Source organism: Rhamphochromis longiceps, linkage group LG7 (assembly GCF_057381845.1).
Source record: "Rhamphochromis longiceps isolate RC_006_pf linkage group LG7, R_longiceps_female_GT1.1, whole genome shotgun sequence".
NCBI classification, from domain to species: domain Eukaryota; kingdom Metazoa; phylum Chordata; class Actinopteri; order Cichliformes; family Cichlidae; genus Rhamphochromis; species Rhamphochromis longiceps.
This window is the reverse complement of record NC_140563.1, coordinates 18,314,585-18,332,175: the sequence shown is the minus strand read 5'-3', so window position 1 is coordinate 18,332,175 and position 17,591 is coordinate 18,314,585. Positions and strand designations below refer to the sequence as shown.

Below are 17,591 nucleotides of genomic sequence, written 5' to 3'. Positions count from 1 at the left end.
ACAATGTCATGATAGAAAATAGACATCCCAAAAGATTTTTAATACCAAATGAAAAAGATATGATGAGAATTTTTTTTCTTCCTTTTTATGTGCTTTTGTTTTAAAGCTGGTCTACCTGTTTCCCTTTGTTTGCTTCCTTTGTGCTAAGCTAAAGTGGTCGTTCACTTATGATTTATATTTAAAGAACATAAAGGAATGAACTTAATCTTCTTATTTTAAACCTGGGAATGAGCAAATACAGCATGTGTCATTCCCAAAATGTTTAAACCTTCCATTTTTTGTTTTCTCTGCAATGTTTTCTCTGAAAAGAGAAAACAGTTCTTCTTAATGATGAGGCCACTGGGGCTGAATGACTGGTAGCTCAGGGATCAATCTCCTCCTTGTTGCGTCTGATTAGAATCTGAGGTTCAAACAAACGGGATCTCACATGTACACCCAATCATGCTCCTCAAGCCTCAGGCAGTGGGATTTTTTTTTTGTCACCACAGATGCCGCTGCTGTCGTTTGCACGCCTCCCTCCCACGATCTGACTCCCTCTCAGTCTTATCCAAGTCAGCCTTGTGACAGCTACCATATTGATGTTTTGTTTTTTTCCATCTGGGACCACCATCAGGGCCCTATTCTATAGGGTGAAAGCCTCTGGCATTGTTTAGTGACTCCACCAGTCATTCAGAGTGAAAAGACGAAGGTCTTTCTTACTGTCTCCTCAGCGTGACAGGAACTCCCAGTGACGGACGCGTCTGCTGCAGAAGCTCACAGAGATGTATGGGGGTTAATGTACTGTTGGATATTCTGCTCTACTGGTGGTAAGGAGGTGGAGAAGGGATGGGTAGGAGGAGGGAGAGGGGAAACTGGGTTTGGGAAGAAGAGATGGAGATGTACGGGGAGAGTGACAGATGCAACATTCAAGGAGGGAAAGAGAAGAGAGGTTGTGGGCAGGAGGGGGATGAGAGGAGGTGAAGTGGAAAGGAAGATACAGACATGTTGGGGAAAACTGACTGATGCAGAGATGGAATGGATGAAGCGAGGGGATAGATGGGTGGTTAGAGGGTAGGGGTTAGCAAGTTTTCTCTGCATTTGGATGCGGAATGAGGCTGCTAGAGTTAGGGCTGCCGGAGGAGGAGAGGCAGAGCTGGTGAATGAACATGGAAAAGCTTTCACTAAGTCTGGGCTCCTCACCCCCCCTCACAAGAACCCTGTGAGCTTTTAGAGGTCTCCCCAGGGACTCCACCGCTTCTGCTGCTGCAGCGGCAGACTGACGGCCTGTCATAAGACACCAAACTTCAAGATCCACACGCACACCTATAAGCATGCATTAACGTATGAGAGGATGCCAACAGTTTGCAAATTGTCAGCTGGCCCCCTTATTTCAGGTTTCAGTGTTTTGTGGTATGCATAAGTCGAATATTCCGCGTCTGTGTATGCATGTGAATGTGTTGTTGTCTATTTTTGCTCATGCGTTCTTGTAATTGTGTGCAGTGCACTCGCTGCCTTGTCATTGCCATTCAGGGGGAATAGATGGGGAGGGACAGGGGACACGCAGTGCTGACAGACAGACACCAGCTAGTGGAGAACTCTGACACATCATGAATTATGCAGGGTACAGCTGTGGCTGGGCGCATTCACTTCAGTCATGGATATAAATGTACGCGGGGCCAGCCATGTAATATGTGCCCTGAACATGCCGCATAGTCAACATGGTAGCCCCAGGCTGGAGCTGTATATGTTGTATGGCTTGGGAGAGACGCGCACATGCAGAAATATTATGTTTATTTTTCCGTAATGAATCTGCTTGTTTTTTCAGTACTTTGCTAAGATGTTTTTTACCTACAGAAGTGAAACAAATCGTATTAAAGAATGTCGAGGTCATCTTTTTCAGTGCTTTGTATTCTTATTGCTTATGTGTGTGATGTAGTATAGCACACTAGTCGTTTGCTCACCAAACGAAAACATATTTCTTAGACCATCGTCGATATAATCGTCTAAAAGTGTTTTTATCTTATGAACGGTGGTTAATTCTTAACACACTTTTCTTAATACCCCACTCAAAATCAAACAAGTATACACATCTTCTTAAATCTGGCTGGCTGTGCTATGTGGTACAGTTTAATACTTTTATGAAAACCATAAGGCATCCTGCTGTAAACAAGCATAAATGCATACATCAAAAAAGTAAATGAATAAAGAAAAAAAAGAAAGAACTCAGAGGCACTGAAAGCATCATAAAATGTAGCTTAACTTGAAGTTATCAGAGCTTCAAGCTTTCAGCATCTTATATAATCTATGTTGCTAGGTGAAAGTGTAAGAAAGTAAACCCAGTCTACTTTAGTAAATTGGCTGCTTGATGTTGCACTTAAGCCAGATTGGAGCTTCAATTTATGTGAATTATTAAAAAAAAACACAACATAGGTAGAATAGTGCAGTAAAATGAAAAAAAGAGCAATATAAAAAAGGAAAGAAAGTGGCATTTCTGATGAGATTAATGTAATATTGAAAACAGGTCTATTTGGGCATTGGCAACAACTTGCTTTTCAAGGTTGAAGATGAAATATAAGTTATGTACACACACACACACACAGGTAGATGGATGGATGGATAGATAGATAGATAGATAGATAGATAGATAGATAGATAGATAGATAGATAGATAGATAGATAGATAGATAGATGTCAGAAGTAAAGAAATCATCGTGATGCATCATTTTAGACCGCTAAAGGATATTATTACCTTAAATAAAGCCTTTCAGTTGTTTCATATTTACTTCTGAGAAATTCTGCCTCCTCTGTTTTTATACCAAATATTGTTACTGACGTGTTGCCAATTAGCCTCGATAGTTGGATAATGTTCTTCTAGCTCTTTCTTTTTAGTATGATTTACTCATTTCTTAAAATTGTACATTTTCTAAATATTTGATATGTTTCAGTAAAATATGGCTTCATATTTACCTTGCAATATAAAATCCCATAACCACTGTTTTGTATGAATAAAGTAAATTAAATTGGATGCCTTTGCATAACTAGTAAATTGGTAGATATGATGATACCTGCTCATGGCCATGTGATTCAAATCCAGTAATTCCCTGTAAAAAGAAAGTGAAAGAAATTATTTTCATTTGTATAATTAATTTTTTTTCTCTATCCAGTCCCATCTAAAGGTACTTAGCCTTATTAAGATAAGTGGGCAGGAGGAACTATTAATCTATGCATCCTAAAGCATCTCTAGATATGAAACCTTTAGGAAAGCACCTCGTACATGTAAGAAGATTTTGTAAGGCCTTTATAAATATCGTAGCTCTGATAATCTTTTAGCTAACCAAGGACCTGCAATACCTCTATGAAATAATAATGGAAATCCACTCCTTGTTTAGGTTTTAGATTTGTGTTTGCCGACCTGTTCCTACAAGATGAATGGGGAGGTTGTGTCTGCATTTCCTTTATTTTCAGCTCATTAGCGTTTCCTTTCAAGCCTCTCTAAGCCTATTAGGATGCTTGGCCACCAGTTAAAATTTTCTGTCACTGTTCTGTCAGATCTGTAATTAATGGCCATCTCTGCTGTCCTCGGCTGGCCTCTTGCTAGTTTCTCAAAAGGACACTGTGGGATGCTGAAGGGAGAGCAGCATTTGATCAGATGCTCGGGATGGACACCTCTGCCTTTCATCTCTCAATTCATCTGCAGTCTCGAATCCTTGTGAGCAGTTTTAATCAGCAGGTCCAAATTACGCAGAGGCTATTTTAGCATCGACAAAGTTCTTTGAGGACAAGGAGAAAGAGATAAAAGATTTTTATGTTTGGTGTTAATGATACAATTTAGATTTGTCACTCCTACACACTCCTGGAGGCTAATGTTCAAGAGCACGATCAAGGAGTGCTGGTGCAGCACACCTACACTGTAAAATGATGTTTTATTGAAAGAAAAAAACCCCACACTTGGTTACTAAAGTTACAATCATTTGGCAGCACACGTCTTCCTTCAAAGTCTTGTTCTCATGAAGAGACTTAATCTAAAGAGAATGTGTCTTTTCATCAGTGTTGCTAAATTGTTTGCTTTACCAAAGAAATATTCTACGAGTTTTAGCAACCTTTGCTCAAATATTTCTTCCTGTTGTGAGAAAAGGGAAAAGAAGAAGGATGGGAAGTGAGGAAATCATTTGTTTGAGGAGGCAATGGGTGAATAGTTGAGTGGGGAAGAAATGATATTTAATTAGTGGGTGATAGCAGATACGAGGGCATAAGAGTAGAATAGAAGAGACAAAAAGTTGGAGAATAAAGGAAGGGAATTATAACAGGGTATAAAAAATGGAAGGGGCGGGTGGGGGGGAGCAGTGAAGAAGAGGAGGAGGATAGGAGGAGACGCGGGGATGGCCAGTGAGTTCATGAGGAAACCTTGAAGGCAGTGAGAGAGTGCTGAAGTCATGCTGGCATATTGACTGGGACAGAGAGCAGAACGGGGCCAGACAAACAATTTGTTCCCTCAGACCTCATTTACATTGATGTTGAACTCGAGGAGGGTTGTCAGAGTTTTAGACAACATGACAGATTAGACAGAGAAAAAAGAAGAGCGGCTTGAAAGACGGACTAAACGGCAGATAAACCAGATATCCGACAACCCCAGTCACGCAGGCCGGAAGATAAATATCAAATAAAAACACATTCAGATGATAGGGCCAGCACTAAGTGTTTTATTATTATATACAGAGAGATGGGTTGCATGTGTATGAAAGCGGACCACTCCAGGGTAAATTTTATAACACTGCCAACAGTTATTGGAGCTGCTGATTGTTATAATTTGAAACAGCGAGAGCAACGGTGTGTGTCCCTACAATAGCCTGCATCTTTGAAAGCTTCCCTAGGCATCTCCCACCCACCACTAATGAATATCTAAAACCACATTCATTTTTTTTCCACCCTCTTGACAGCTCCCGTGATGCATCTCTGACAGCTCCCATGATGCATCACTGCAACGCTCCCTCCTTCCCTCCACAATTTACCCACAAGGCCTCGGGGCCCGCTCAAGCGGCTTGTTTAAGCACAGTGATTATGTATTCATTATTTATTTAGCGTCGGCCTTTCAAAGCACTCTCTCCATCACCTGTAATTAGTGTGTCTTAATTAGGCCTCGCTAATGGCCGGAGTTGTCGTTTAGCTGCGCGCAACCTGCTGCTTCTACCTAAATTACACATCTCACAGGGATAGGCGACCACTGTACCTGCTGCAATGCAGCGATCTGCACTGGCCACAGAACAGCTAGAGTACATTTAAATTAAAATGCTTGCTTTTACTCTGCAGGCTAGTATACACTAGATCTGTAAATGATATGTTTTGTGCTCTCCTTTGAGAGAGGAAGAAATAGTCATTATTTTGAAAAACGCATATGTGGAGCAATGTAAGCATCCTTTTGGTGTTTATATCAGTCTGGCATGAAATCAGTAAGATTTACACTGATTTTCACTGAACACAGCTACATTGCATTAGGTGAAAAAACTTACTTTAACAGTGAGAATAAAACAAACCTTAAAGCCAGAACAACTGGATTAAAGCTTCTTAAATATTCCACTAATCTAATAGCAATCGTCAATCGATCTGTGGGTTCGTCATCATCATGGGAAATTGCACATTCCACTCTACACATTGCATTTTTTATGTTATTAGTATTAAAGCTCAAATATTTGCCTTTCAGTATGACCGGTTCAATTCATTCAAATTTCCTTTGACTCAAACTTTGAGTCATAGTATTGTAAGAAGCATTTTTATGCAGACATGCATGCATTTCTGTGAAGAAGAACATTTTACTGTGCACCATTTGCTGTCTATCCACCACAGCATGCTAATCTTGAAGTGCTGAAAGGCGTGCAGACACATGGCAGTTTTATTAAATACAGTACATGTACAATACCATGTGATAACTTACACTACATGTAAATGTAAACTCTTTAATCGGCCTTCTCTTTTGGCCTGGATCTACAACCTGCAAATGTCAATCACAAGCTGGGGCACACCGAGCCTCTGGCCGCTTTGACCACTGAACAAGAAAAAATAAAATAAAAAAATGACTGTGTCCTGTTTGTTGTAAAATGAGAGAGCAGCAGTACTTTGTGCAATTTTTAAAGCAGCGGTCCCCAACCCCCGGGCCTCGGACCGGTACCGGTCCGTGAGTCGTTTGGTACCGGGCCGCGAGAGTTGAGGCTCAGGTGTGAAATTTATGGTTTTCAGGGTTTTATCGGTTTTCAGCGTTATTTTGTTATCGCTTTTATCGTTTACTCGGTTTTCCTGGGTCTTTTCACCTGTGTTATGAATAAATTTTCTTTTTTTCGGTACCGGTACTAGTTTTATTTTGTTGTATTTATCCGCGACACCTTAAAGGCCGGTCCGTGAAAATATTGTCGGGCATAAACTGGTCCGTGGCGCAAAAAAGGTTGGGGACCGCTGTTTTAAAGTACTGAAATTACTGTGCTGGCCTTAATGGTTAGTTTGAGGTAATTATAAATTGCTGCACTTATCTTGATGGACATTTTTAATTTTATTTATGTTGAAACTTTGCATATTGACAGTTTTCAGTTCTTCAGTGCCTTAACCTTTATAGCAGAAAATGTGGACAATTACAACTTGTGAAGGTTATGTTCCTTCTTTTTTTAAAGTCCTGTCTGCGATACAGTGAACCAGTCATGTACATGGGTTGACTTTTAATTGTTAATACAAATAAATACTGTCATTGCAGATTCAAAAGTCCCTTCTAGCATGACTTCTGGTATTATAAGCTTCAAATTAGAAGTTTCCAGCACATGTTTATTTTGTGTCTCAATGCTCTTGTTAGCTCATCTATCAAACACATCCATACTCTCAGGCAGACGTTTTGCGATTAAAGGACCTCTCTGGGTTTTTTCCTTCTATTTTTATAACTAAAACAACCATCGCAAAGCAGTTTGTAGTCTCAGCTGTAGGCCTGCTTTAAAGGGTTGGGGAGACTTGCATGCAGACTGATTGCATTCTGTATGCTCTTGCAGCTACCAGTTGTTCACCAGACTTGTTTCCAATTTGCCGTGATTACTCATCCACTCTCCTACTCAAGTGCTTGCAGATATGGATTTGCTTTTCAGTGTCTGTTTCATCTTCAGGAAGTCAGTGTGTAACTAAGTTTGCCTTAGGTTTCACAGCGATTGATTTATGTGAGTTCACTCTTTCTCTTAATGAAGACTGAGGATCAGTGACAATCACTCAATTACACTTCACTATACATAAAAGAACAGCGATCAGCAATCCATTTCTTACGTTATCGCCTCCGCAAACATTATTATCGACTCTCCGGTCTTTTCTCAGCCTTTATTTTAAACCTGATCTGACATGACAAATTCAGCCTATTTTAAAATCCACTTATATTCCACTGGCATTTGACTTGACAAATGGCAGGGTGAGCTGTTGGTGTGAATAATTCTTCCCTGTGCCAATCAGGATTATCAGGTGGACTTGCAGGGAAATGGAAATCCTTTTGAATTAGGTTACTGTACGGGAGATGTACACGTGGCAGCAGTGACAGGCTTTGCAATGAGTGATGCAAGGCAGCAGAATTGCATCCTAACCCCTAGGGCTATCTGTCAGTCAAAGAAGGGAAGAAAAAAAAACAGGGGAGGAAGAATAGTGAAGGGAAGGAAAGCTGGAAGGGGAAGTCAAAGAATTGCACCTTTTATGCATCAGAATAGCCAGTGAGAATGATGTGAAGTGGTGTTCAGGAGCAGAAACAATGAAAGGTAGACATGAAGAGAAGAGGTAGGCTAAACTCATCTCTAAACTCTGGCTTTTTCTGCTCAGAGGGGGAGAAAACCACAGGGATTAGCAGCGGTGACAATTAGAGCACCTCTATTTTTGCATTAGATTTGAGACAGGCGGCTGGCGGAAAAAGGTAACACACGGACAGGTGAAGGCAGAGAATGAATATAAAGGGAGGAAGGGTGGTTCGTGGCAGAGTGGCATAACAAGCCCAGGAGGAGGGCAGAGAAAAGATGGTCCTCTTGTTTCTCACTTTGTCCTCTGAGAGCTGCCTTAATAGAGCCCTTGTTTCCAGGCTGCCACTCAGGATAACGAGTAGAATAACTGCAGTGTCTCTTCAACGATTCCTCCTCCATCTCCTCGTCTTTCTAATTTTTCTTCCTACTCCTCTTTCTGTCCTCCACCTTCTTGCGTTTATCTTTGTTCTCCTCCTCATCCGGCCCATCCTCTTCCCCTGCGTAGGTATTTCTGTGTTGTTTTTCTAGTCTTTCATGCAGTGAGGTAAGTCCAAAATAACTGCTGTACCGCTGCCTTGACCTCTCCAGGAGAGAGAAGCATTTTTTTATTTTTTTATTTATTTGTGATGGTGATGGGGTTTTTTTGGACTGGGTTTTATTTTTCCAGTGCAGAGAGGTAAAAAAAAAAAAGAAAAGAAGAAGAAGCACGACATGATTTAACAAGTAAAAATACAGCCATCCACTTCTGTGATTCAACAAAAGCGAAAGCGCCATGATTCAGTAGTGACGGCGCTCCTCGGCAGCGCCCTTGTCTGACTGTCGCTGTTGATGGTTTAATTACAACGATCCTCCAGATGATAAAAGGGGAGGCAAGACTTTTTGTGTGTGTGTGCAAGCGTGCCGCATCTCCGCTGCACCTCGCACACCGAGCCTTGTCGGATCCAAGGTGCGACAACAATGAGTTGCATTGTCCTAAAACATTGCAGCACTTTAAAGGTTGATTTGACAGAAGGCTGAAAAGCGCTGCGCCATAATTGTAGCTGACAAGGTTTGCGAAGATAAAAAGGGGAAGAAAGACAAACCTTTTGCTGAAGGTGTAACCCGCTGTTGTTACAACCAGACAGCCGAGCGTTTTAAATACACCTGAATGAAACTGGCTGAAAATAACCCATTAGCATATTTTTAGACTGACTTCGCCCTCGGTGTTTGTTATAAATAGAATCTGACTACTCAGTTGTACTTTGAACTACTTCACACAACCGCATTGGAGAGAAGAGAATCATTCCAACAAATTTAGCATGATTTCTTTTTCATATACTGGCAACACCACCTCACGCAGCTCCTCCCTTTAAAACCTCCCAGCGCTTTTATCGCCCCTGGAATTCACAGGCAACAAAGAGCATTGGATATTTCTCTTCAGGAGTGGGGTGAATTCATATTCATTTTCAAAGATCGGCTGGTTATGCTATTTGCTGCAGACTCGCGATTTAAACAGCGTCCTTTAAAGCCAACATTGCTGTCCTTAGGGGGGGGAAATAAGGTGCTCCTTTCTCACCAAACTGATATAATTGGTGAAGTGCGTTTCACTTTTAAAGTCTGCCAGCTTGTAGGAGCGAGATTTTTTTAAACCTCACCAATGTGGAAAGTTTTTTTTCTTAATTTTAGAAAACCTGCAGTTCATGCAGACAAATGCGGGTGATTTTTAAATAGATAAAACCCTAATCTGTGGGACATTTGATCAACGATTAATCTGCTGCAGAATTCTATTAAAAGGCTGAGGGCTCATTAGCCAATAGATCTTAATCCCATTACTGCCTGGGCGGTGGAAGGGGGGGGCTCAACCATGAGCCCGTCTGCCTGTAGCTCTGTGGGGGATACTGTTGCAGGCAGTCGCAGAGAAGGTCATACACGGCACACTGCCATTTTCATAATGAGAGCAGAGCATCATGCATCATGCACAATCATAAAAAAGCCATCACTGGCTATGCAGACACATTTAATCACGGTGCATGTCTGGACCTAACATATTTAGCCCCACTGCGTAATAACAGGCTTTATTTCCTCTCTCGTGTGGGCCCAGTCCTTAGTTTAATTAAATGCGAGCTAAAATATCAGAGTAATCTTTCTCTCTGTGTGTATTAGGCTCATTGTTGAAACCTGTATTGGATTTGTTCTTGGTTGCTGCTTGCAAGGCCGCTCGTCGTAATGAAAGGGTCGAAGGTTGGCCAGCTGTAGGCAGAAAGACTGAAAGAGAAAAATGAGAATTAAACAGAATAAAAGAGATAAAAGCAAAAGAAAAATGCACCCAAGAAGAAAGTCAGAACGTGTAAGCTAAACAGAAGAGCTGAAGGAGGCAGCGTCAAGGATATTTCTAAGTGGACCTCTGTGAAAACAAACATCACCTCCATCTATTGACAGCCACCCACAGGTTGTTAGAAGCTGTGCCAAAGGCATTATAGAAACTCCTTTGTCCGAGCAGAGTTGTAGAAAACTGTGCACGCACTGTGGAATTTATTTGTTTTACTGCATATTTTGATGAGAAGATGAGACTGCAAAGGAGCTTTATGGCCTCTTCAGATACAAGCTAGTAACATCTCTGTCTTCCTACAGTAAACTATTTTTAGCTGCTTCTTTACTCACAAGGGGGTTGCCATGGAAGGTAGCTCCACGTGTTTGATTTGGCAGATTTTCTTTATGCCAGATGCCCTTTCTGACACAACCCAAAGGGATTTGTGTCTCCTCTCAGGATCGAACCGGGGATCTTTCGCGCGCATAAGCCACCATACTGCGGAGCCGCTCCCCGCCGCTGTCTTCCTAGAATAAGCTTGTTATGTTAGATTCATTCATTCCCTGCTATCTTTTATTGATACAGATGTCCTTCTCTGGCTGTGAAACTATGCTTGATCAATAAAGCCTTCGGACCAGATTTACTGATATGCTAGACATGTTGTTTTATCAATTATGAATCAGTCGGTGTTGAAAATGCCTGCCAGGCAAGAATGCAGCTGAGCACCCTCATTCACTGTACAAAACTATTTTGAACCAACATGATATGTTGACTAAATCCGAGGTTACTTTTCTTTTTCTTCATTTCTTTTCTTATCTTCTCTCCGTCTCCAGATATTGATGAGTGTGCGGACGGCTTTGTCGAGTGCGACAGTAAATCCACTTGTGTCAACTTGCCCGGCTGGTATCACTGTGAGTGCCGGGATGGGTACCATGACAACGGCCTGTTTTCCGCCAATGGGGAATCATGTATAGGTGAGTAGCCCGCCTTCACATACACAACACAAATATTGGCGATAAAGTTGTTTCAGGTTAATTACGTCTTTATTTAGCACACCACACGACACAGTAAAAAAATGAACACATAATTGGGACATTTCACACACTAAAAAAAGAAAATAAGTCGAATAATTCAGATCATTTATAAAAAAGTACATAAATATGATCGTGTAAAATTCTGAAAGTCTTAAAAGAAGTTGGTAGAAATTTCACACTTACCAAAACTAGACCTAAAAATTTTTATTTTAATGTTTTGTTTTTTTTAAGAATTGTGTTTATAAGTCTATCCGATTCTAAAAAAAAAAATGCCAAAAATGTGTCCTGTTGGAATTGACATAACGCTACGCCATAGAGAGAAAACTGGAAGCTGTTTCAGGCAGGAAACATACATAACATACTTCACTCTCCTCACGTTATATAACAAACAAACAATCCCAGTTATACAGTCCCAATCAAAAGTTTAAAGCCACACCTCCTTAAAAAAAGTACACCCCCCCCCCCCGAAAACAGAAATCAAAGTTCCAAACATGAACTCATTAATGATTAGCTCCACCGTTATTGCTGATCATTTCAAAAATTCAGTGTGGCATGCTTGATGCAAGTGTTTCCATGAGGTGAGTGGGAACATTTCTCCAAGTGGTGAAGACAGCCGCATGAAGGGCATCAAAATGTCCATTTTTGTAAACTTCCCTGCCGTCCATCCCCAAAGCTTCTCAACTGGATTTAGATCAGGGGAACACACAGGATGGTTCAAAAGCGTGATTGGGAAATCACTCTTTTGGACCTGGAAGAAGTCCCTTGTCCTGTGAACATTGTGTACTGTAGCATTGTCCTGCTGATAAACCCACTGGTTACCACACAGACGAGGGCCCTCAATCATGAGGGATGCTCTCTGCAACATCTGGACATAGCTAGCGGCTGTTTGACGCCCCTGCACCTCCTGAAGCTCCATTGTTCCACTTAAGGGAAAAGACCATTATGGCGCCCCCTCCACCGTGGCGTGTAAAAAACATCTAAGGTGGGATCTGCTCATCATGCCAGTAACATTGGAAATCAAGAGGACCAACAAGGTTACATTTTTCTCATCAGAGAATAAAACTTTCTTCCACCTTTCAATGTCCCATGTTTGGTGCTCTCTTGCAAAGTCCAAACGCTCAGTGCTGTGGCATTCAAGCAGACGAGGCCTTTGAAGACCTTTTTTGTTTTTGAATCCCTTCAGTCTCAGATGCCGTCTGATGGTTATGGGGCTGCAATCGGTGCTAGTAACGGCCTTAATCTGGGTCGAGGATCGTCCAGTGTCTTGGTGGACAGCCAATTGGATTCTCTGGCTCAGTGCTGGTGAAATTATTTTTGTTTTCCACTTGACTTTTTTGTTCCATAACCCAGATCAGGATCATTTAAGAAATTCCAGATAACTGTACTACTGCGTCCCACCTCAGCAGCGACGGCGCGCTGCAAGAGACCCTGCATATGCAGTTCAGCAACCCGACAATGTTGAAAAATGGAATGGGTTTTTTTGGCTTTGCCATCAGAACGTCATGACAGTGTGACTACCTGACAGAAAATGACAATGAATCCACATTTTTACACAGATTTTGCCTTTCAAAGGCATGTGGTCTTAAACTTTTCATCAGCTGTAAAACAGCCTGTTTCAGTTAAAGCATTGTTTTCAATAAATTGCATGCTCAAAAAAACATTTTGTCTCTCTCCCATTTCTTCTTGTTGCATTTTGAAGCTTACTTTGAACCTCGTTAAGATCCAACCATGCAAAATATGTTTGGTTTTTTTTTGACATTTTTCAAGTGGTCCAAAAATTTTGATATGGACTGTTGAGCATTTCTCATCTGTCTGCTATTTCAACCCCTCCATCACCCCAGCATCCAACCTGAGTGATCTCAGAGCACAAATGCCCAACTTTACTGTAGCAACTCAGTTTTCAAGTTATTTGACTTAATTAGAGTAAAGCCTGCTCAAGAGGATAAGGCACCTACTTTATCAATATTTGACCTTAATTTTTTCAAGTCCTTGCATTAATTGAGGATTAAATTCCAGTTCATACATTTCAGCAATGCAAGAATGCCACAGACCGCTATTAATGGCAACACCCATTCATTTTCTATTGACAGGCTTTTTATGCCTCATTTTTATCACATCATTAAGTCCCTCTCTTTGAGTCCCAGTATCAGGATTGAGGGCTTCAAATTACAAAAGCCGGCACTGAAAATAGTGCTTCTGAAATCTGAACTTTAAGAAAAAAAATCTTAAGTGATCCACTTTGAAAAACTCACTTAACTTTTGAGATGTTTTTTTTCGGTGGTGTTTTATTTTTGAAACGTTTGTGTGCCTGTATGATTGCATAGATATGTTGTTAGGAGTTGCGTTTTCCTTCCTAAAAATATCACATTTCCTTTTGCAGCCTGTTCATTTTCGGAAACATTCTCTCTGATTCAGCCTGTCAGAAAAAAGTGTCAGCTGTCAAAACGGAAACCCTCAATCTACAGTAACAATAGTGCTAGCGCTGCTCCACTCGTTGACCCAATCTTAGCTGTCAGTTTGAGTTGTGAGAGGAAAAGGAGGGAGAAAAAAGTGCATTAAAACCACCCTAAAAAAAATAGCCTGTGTGTTCGTCACAAAGCAAAGTTATAATTTTGCCAAAAGTGGGTTTCTGGGTTACATTACAGCTGTATACTGCGTGTTCCCAGCAAGATTTGAAAAATGTTCTATTGCTGCACGTTACAATTGCATTTCAAATCCTCTATTCAGCGATTTTCACATACAGAGAGGCAGGGCACTGTTGTCCTGAAAGAGATAAAAGCATGGCTGCTCACCAACATATAAGAGCATCAACGTTTACAGGGAAAACTGCTTTTACCTTATCGCCCTGCTATTAAAGCAACATTACTGGTCTTGTAATAAAAAAAAGAAAGAAGAAACTGTTATCTGCACAGAGCATATGTATGATGTCATGCTTTTTGTATTCCCTGCAGATATTAATGAATGCAAGACAGGAAGGAACACCTGTGCCAACGACACAGTGTGCTTCAACCTGGAAGGAGGCTATGACTGTCGGTGCCCCCACGGGCACAACTGCACCGGCGACTGTATCCATGACAACAAGGTCAAGCACAGCGGGCAAATCTGGGTGCTGGACAGCGATAGGTGCTCGGTGTGCTCCTGCCAGGTAATGAACAGGCTGAGACATATGCAGAGAATACAGAGACAAGGAAAGCTGAGAGGAAAAGCAAAGAAACAAACAAACCAAGAACAGAGTAACAAAGCAGAGGTAAATGGATCCGCTGAAACAGAAAGAGGCAGACAAGTGAAAAGACGAGGAAACGTGTCCACGGCTGTATATAGCCGAGTAATGATTTCCCCTGTCTCTCTGACGCGTGCACACTTTTACAGTATGTGAGTTCAGCTGATCCAGGCGTGAAACGTTTTCAGCGCTGTTATTTTTCACTCTGCTTTCCAAGTGTTTAAACCAGAAATACAATAATATAACAAAGCAAATGTAAACCTGGTTTTCTTTCGGAATGATGTTGTTCCCCACAGGACCAATCAGCAGCAAGCGTCACTTTGTTTTATCCTGTAGTCAGAGTGCTTCTCTTTAAACAAGCAGTGACATTTTATTAAAACAACAACTAAAGCGCAGCAGTGCAACAAATGATTCTTTCCCTTTTTAATTTTTAATTAGACATGACATGTGATAATTGATGTAGGACAAATGGGAGACCACCTTTGGGCACTGTCACACCCCATCAACAGCAAACATTTGCACCCAGCTTTGGCAACTTTGAAGTGCGAATTAGCTCCTGAGTGACCTTTCGAAATTCAAAAAGTCTAAAAATGTAAAATCGTCTTAGCAAATTGCATTTCATTTACTGCCTCTGTGGAAATTGGAAATTGTAGCATTCACCCAGTCATGGTAAACAGATGGCAAGAAGTGCAACTACAGATTTTCGTCATGCTACAGTGATTGCTGTTGATTTCTTAGCAGCTAAAGAAAGAGGTACAAGTCTCAAAAAGCTGTTGGAGATTAAAACAGAGGTAGAAAGGCTCAAAATTGACCGTAATACGCATTGTATTTATTATTTTTCCCAGTTTTTGCTATTTTCTTAATGACAGAACAGTTTTAAATCTTTGCAGTATTGTACAGAAATAGCTTGATTCTTTATTAATGATTGGCTTTTACATATAACAAGCCACAGGTGAGGATATTTCAGTTTGGCCTTCTTTGTAAAGAGATCATTAAAAGTCACCAACACTGACTGTAACCAGTGGCTAAGGGCAGTAAAGCAAATGTATTTCAGTAATAACCAGAAGGCTCCTGGTTCCAGTCTCACATCTCCTTTTTCTTTTTTTAGTCTTTTGGCCTGCCAGCTTCCTAAATGACTCTTCCCTTAATATTAATTTAATAATGTGTGTGGAGCTAAACATTTATTACCGGCAGAAGATCAGACAATTTACCACACGTGTAACTTTCAGTCTTTATTACCTCTGTCTGGGAGGTTATGTTTTTGGTAGCATTTGCATGCATGGCGTTCTGTCCGTTAACACGATAGCTTGAAAAGATTTGAATGAATTCTGATCAAACTTACATCCACCAAGGTCTCCAAGGTCAATGTAATGATTTCAAAAAGCTATTTTAGAAATTATACTTACAATTTTACATTTGACCCCCAACCTCTCCTTCCTCTCCTAAAGGTCAAAACAATAATAATACTTTTTAGTGCTATTTATTACAACTATGTTTGTTCCTGCCGTTGTTTGTATTGAGAACATATAGGCATATAGGGAATGATATATGGGGATTGTAAATATCATGTTAGTTTGAACCTCTGGCCACTTCTTTAAGGTCAAATAATGCCAACCTTCATAAAATGTCCCGTATCTTATTATATTATATAATAAGTTTATTCATGCTCAGTTATTTACAAATGAAACATCCATTCATCAATTATTTTCCGCTTGTCCAATTTAGGATCGTGAGGAGGCGGGAGCCTGTTCCAGCTTCCATAGGGTGAGGGGTAGGGGTAGGGTATACTCTAAACAGGTCGCCTCCTACATAACGTTTATATACAAAATACAATACTCTTCCCTTAAAAGTAAATACAGCTCAGGTAGGGAGTTGTCTTGGCGTAGGTTTGTGCTGTCTGAGTGCTTTTCGTCTTAGATATGCAGTCTGCTAGGCTAATTCTCTAGCTAGTAATGTAGCAATAACGCTAACTGAAAATGCATGAAAATGTGAATGAATTTTGATCTGATGCTTTTTGCATGACTAGAGTCCTAAAATCAGGATGTATGTATGGGTGGATGGATGGAGATGATGCAGTAGTGGTGAGCAACTTAATTAAAGCGCATGAGCTACTCTCTCTATATAGTCCTTTTTAAAGGTCTATCAGAGTGATCGGGGCTCTTGATGTACTTGTTTTGATTGATTCCTGACATCAAAGTGACAAGGCATCTGGGAACAGTTGGTCCAGAAAACTCATTCCATCATCTTAAACACATTTTTTTCCTCCATGATTATCAGGTCACAGAGCAGTCATACTTTGCATTTCAGCATTTCACTCAACCTAATGCCAAGTGTCTGGCGGTAGTGGAAAGTGATTATAGTGGATTAGTGTCGGTAGTGAATGATCAAGCAGCAAATTATTCATTTGATTACAAAGGTCCAGGGCAGAAATGGCTCCCTAATTAAATGAGTCATATTAATTGATTTGAGAGATTGAAGAGCTGCCTGTCAAAATTAGTTGTATTGAGCAGTTCAGTGAGCAGAGGAGTAAACATGTTATTGTTTTGGAAGTGGGTGGACACAGCCGGATATTACATGGAGAGCTGCGATTAACTGAAGAGGGGAAACCAAAGTCAAACCCCAGAAAAAAGACAAAGAGCATCCAGCCCGAGGTCAAGCAGTACACAAATAGTTCATTGTTTTGCTCTGATTGCAGTGTTGACGGGTGGAGTGTAACCCATCGATGCATCTGGACCAATTTCAAAAACATGTTCAGAAAAAAATATCAAAATACCAGGTTAACTGGCAACATTGAATGCATTCCTGACAATTCTTTACAAAAAATGTAAAGGAATGAAAGGTAGACTTTATTGTCAGTTTTGTTACAAAAAAGAAATCATACTCATGCTCTTTGAAATCAATTTTCAATCCATTCTATTAACTCCTTTTTCAGCTCAGGGCTGGGCACTCAAGCCTATCCGAGCTGTCGTCGTGCAAAATGTAGGGGACCTTTAAAATACTCAAATTTAATTTTGTGCTCTATAGTTAATTCGGACTTCCTATTTTTACAATCGTCTGTATCCATCCTGAGCCGGGAAATATGTAACCGTATGAATATCCACAGAAAAATATCCAAATATTAGAATTAAACAGTAACAAGAAGGCAAAGCGGCGATTAAAATGGGATTGGATGGAAAATTTGCACGCTATTATGAATGGGTGCTGTTGGGCTCGGGATACTAGACATGCGTTTGAAACACCGTGATTAATGCACATATAAAGATTCTGTGGAAACAATCAACAGAAGTACCTGTTCCTTTCACCACCTTCTGGCTACTGCAGGGTCATTCTGA

At 40.7% G+C, this 17,591-nt stretch overlaps 1 protein-coding gene across 1 annotated transcript in view; it reads left to right on the top strand.

Annotated features, from left to right (window-relative positions):
• The window catches only part of nell2a (neural EGFL like 2a), an 88,056-nt gene that overhangs the window by 64,537 nt on the left and 5,928 nt on the right, over window positions 1-17,591 (top strand). Inside the window, exons 16-17 of the mRNA XM_085412684.1 lie at window positions 10,839-10,979; window positions 13,991-14,184. Coding sequence (XP_085268810.1) covers window positions 10,839-10,979; window positions 13,991-14,184 — 335 coding nt within the window. The remainder of the gene's footprint in view (window positions 1-10,838; window positions 10,980-13,990; window positions 14,185-17,591) is intronic.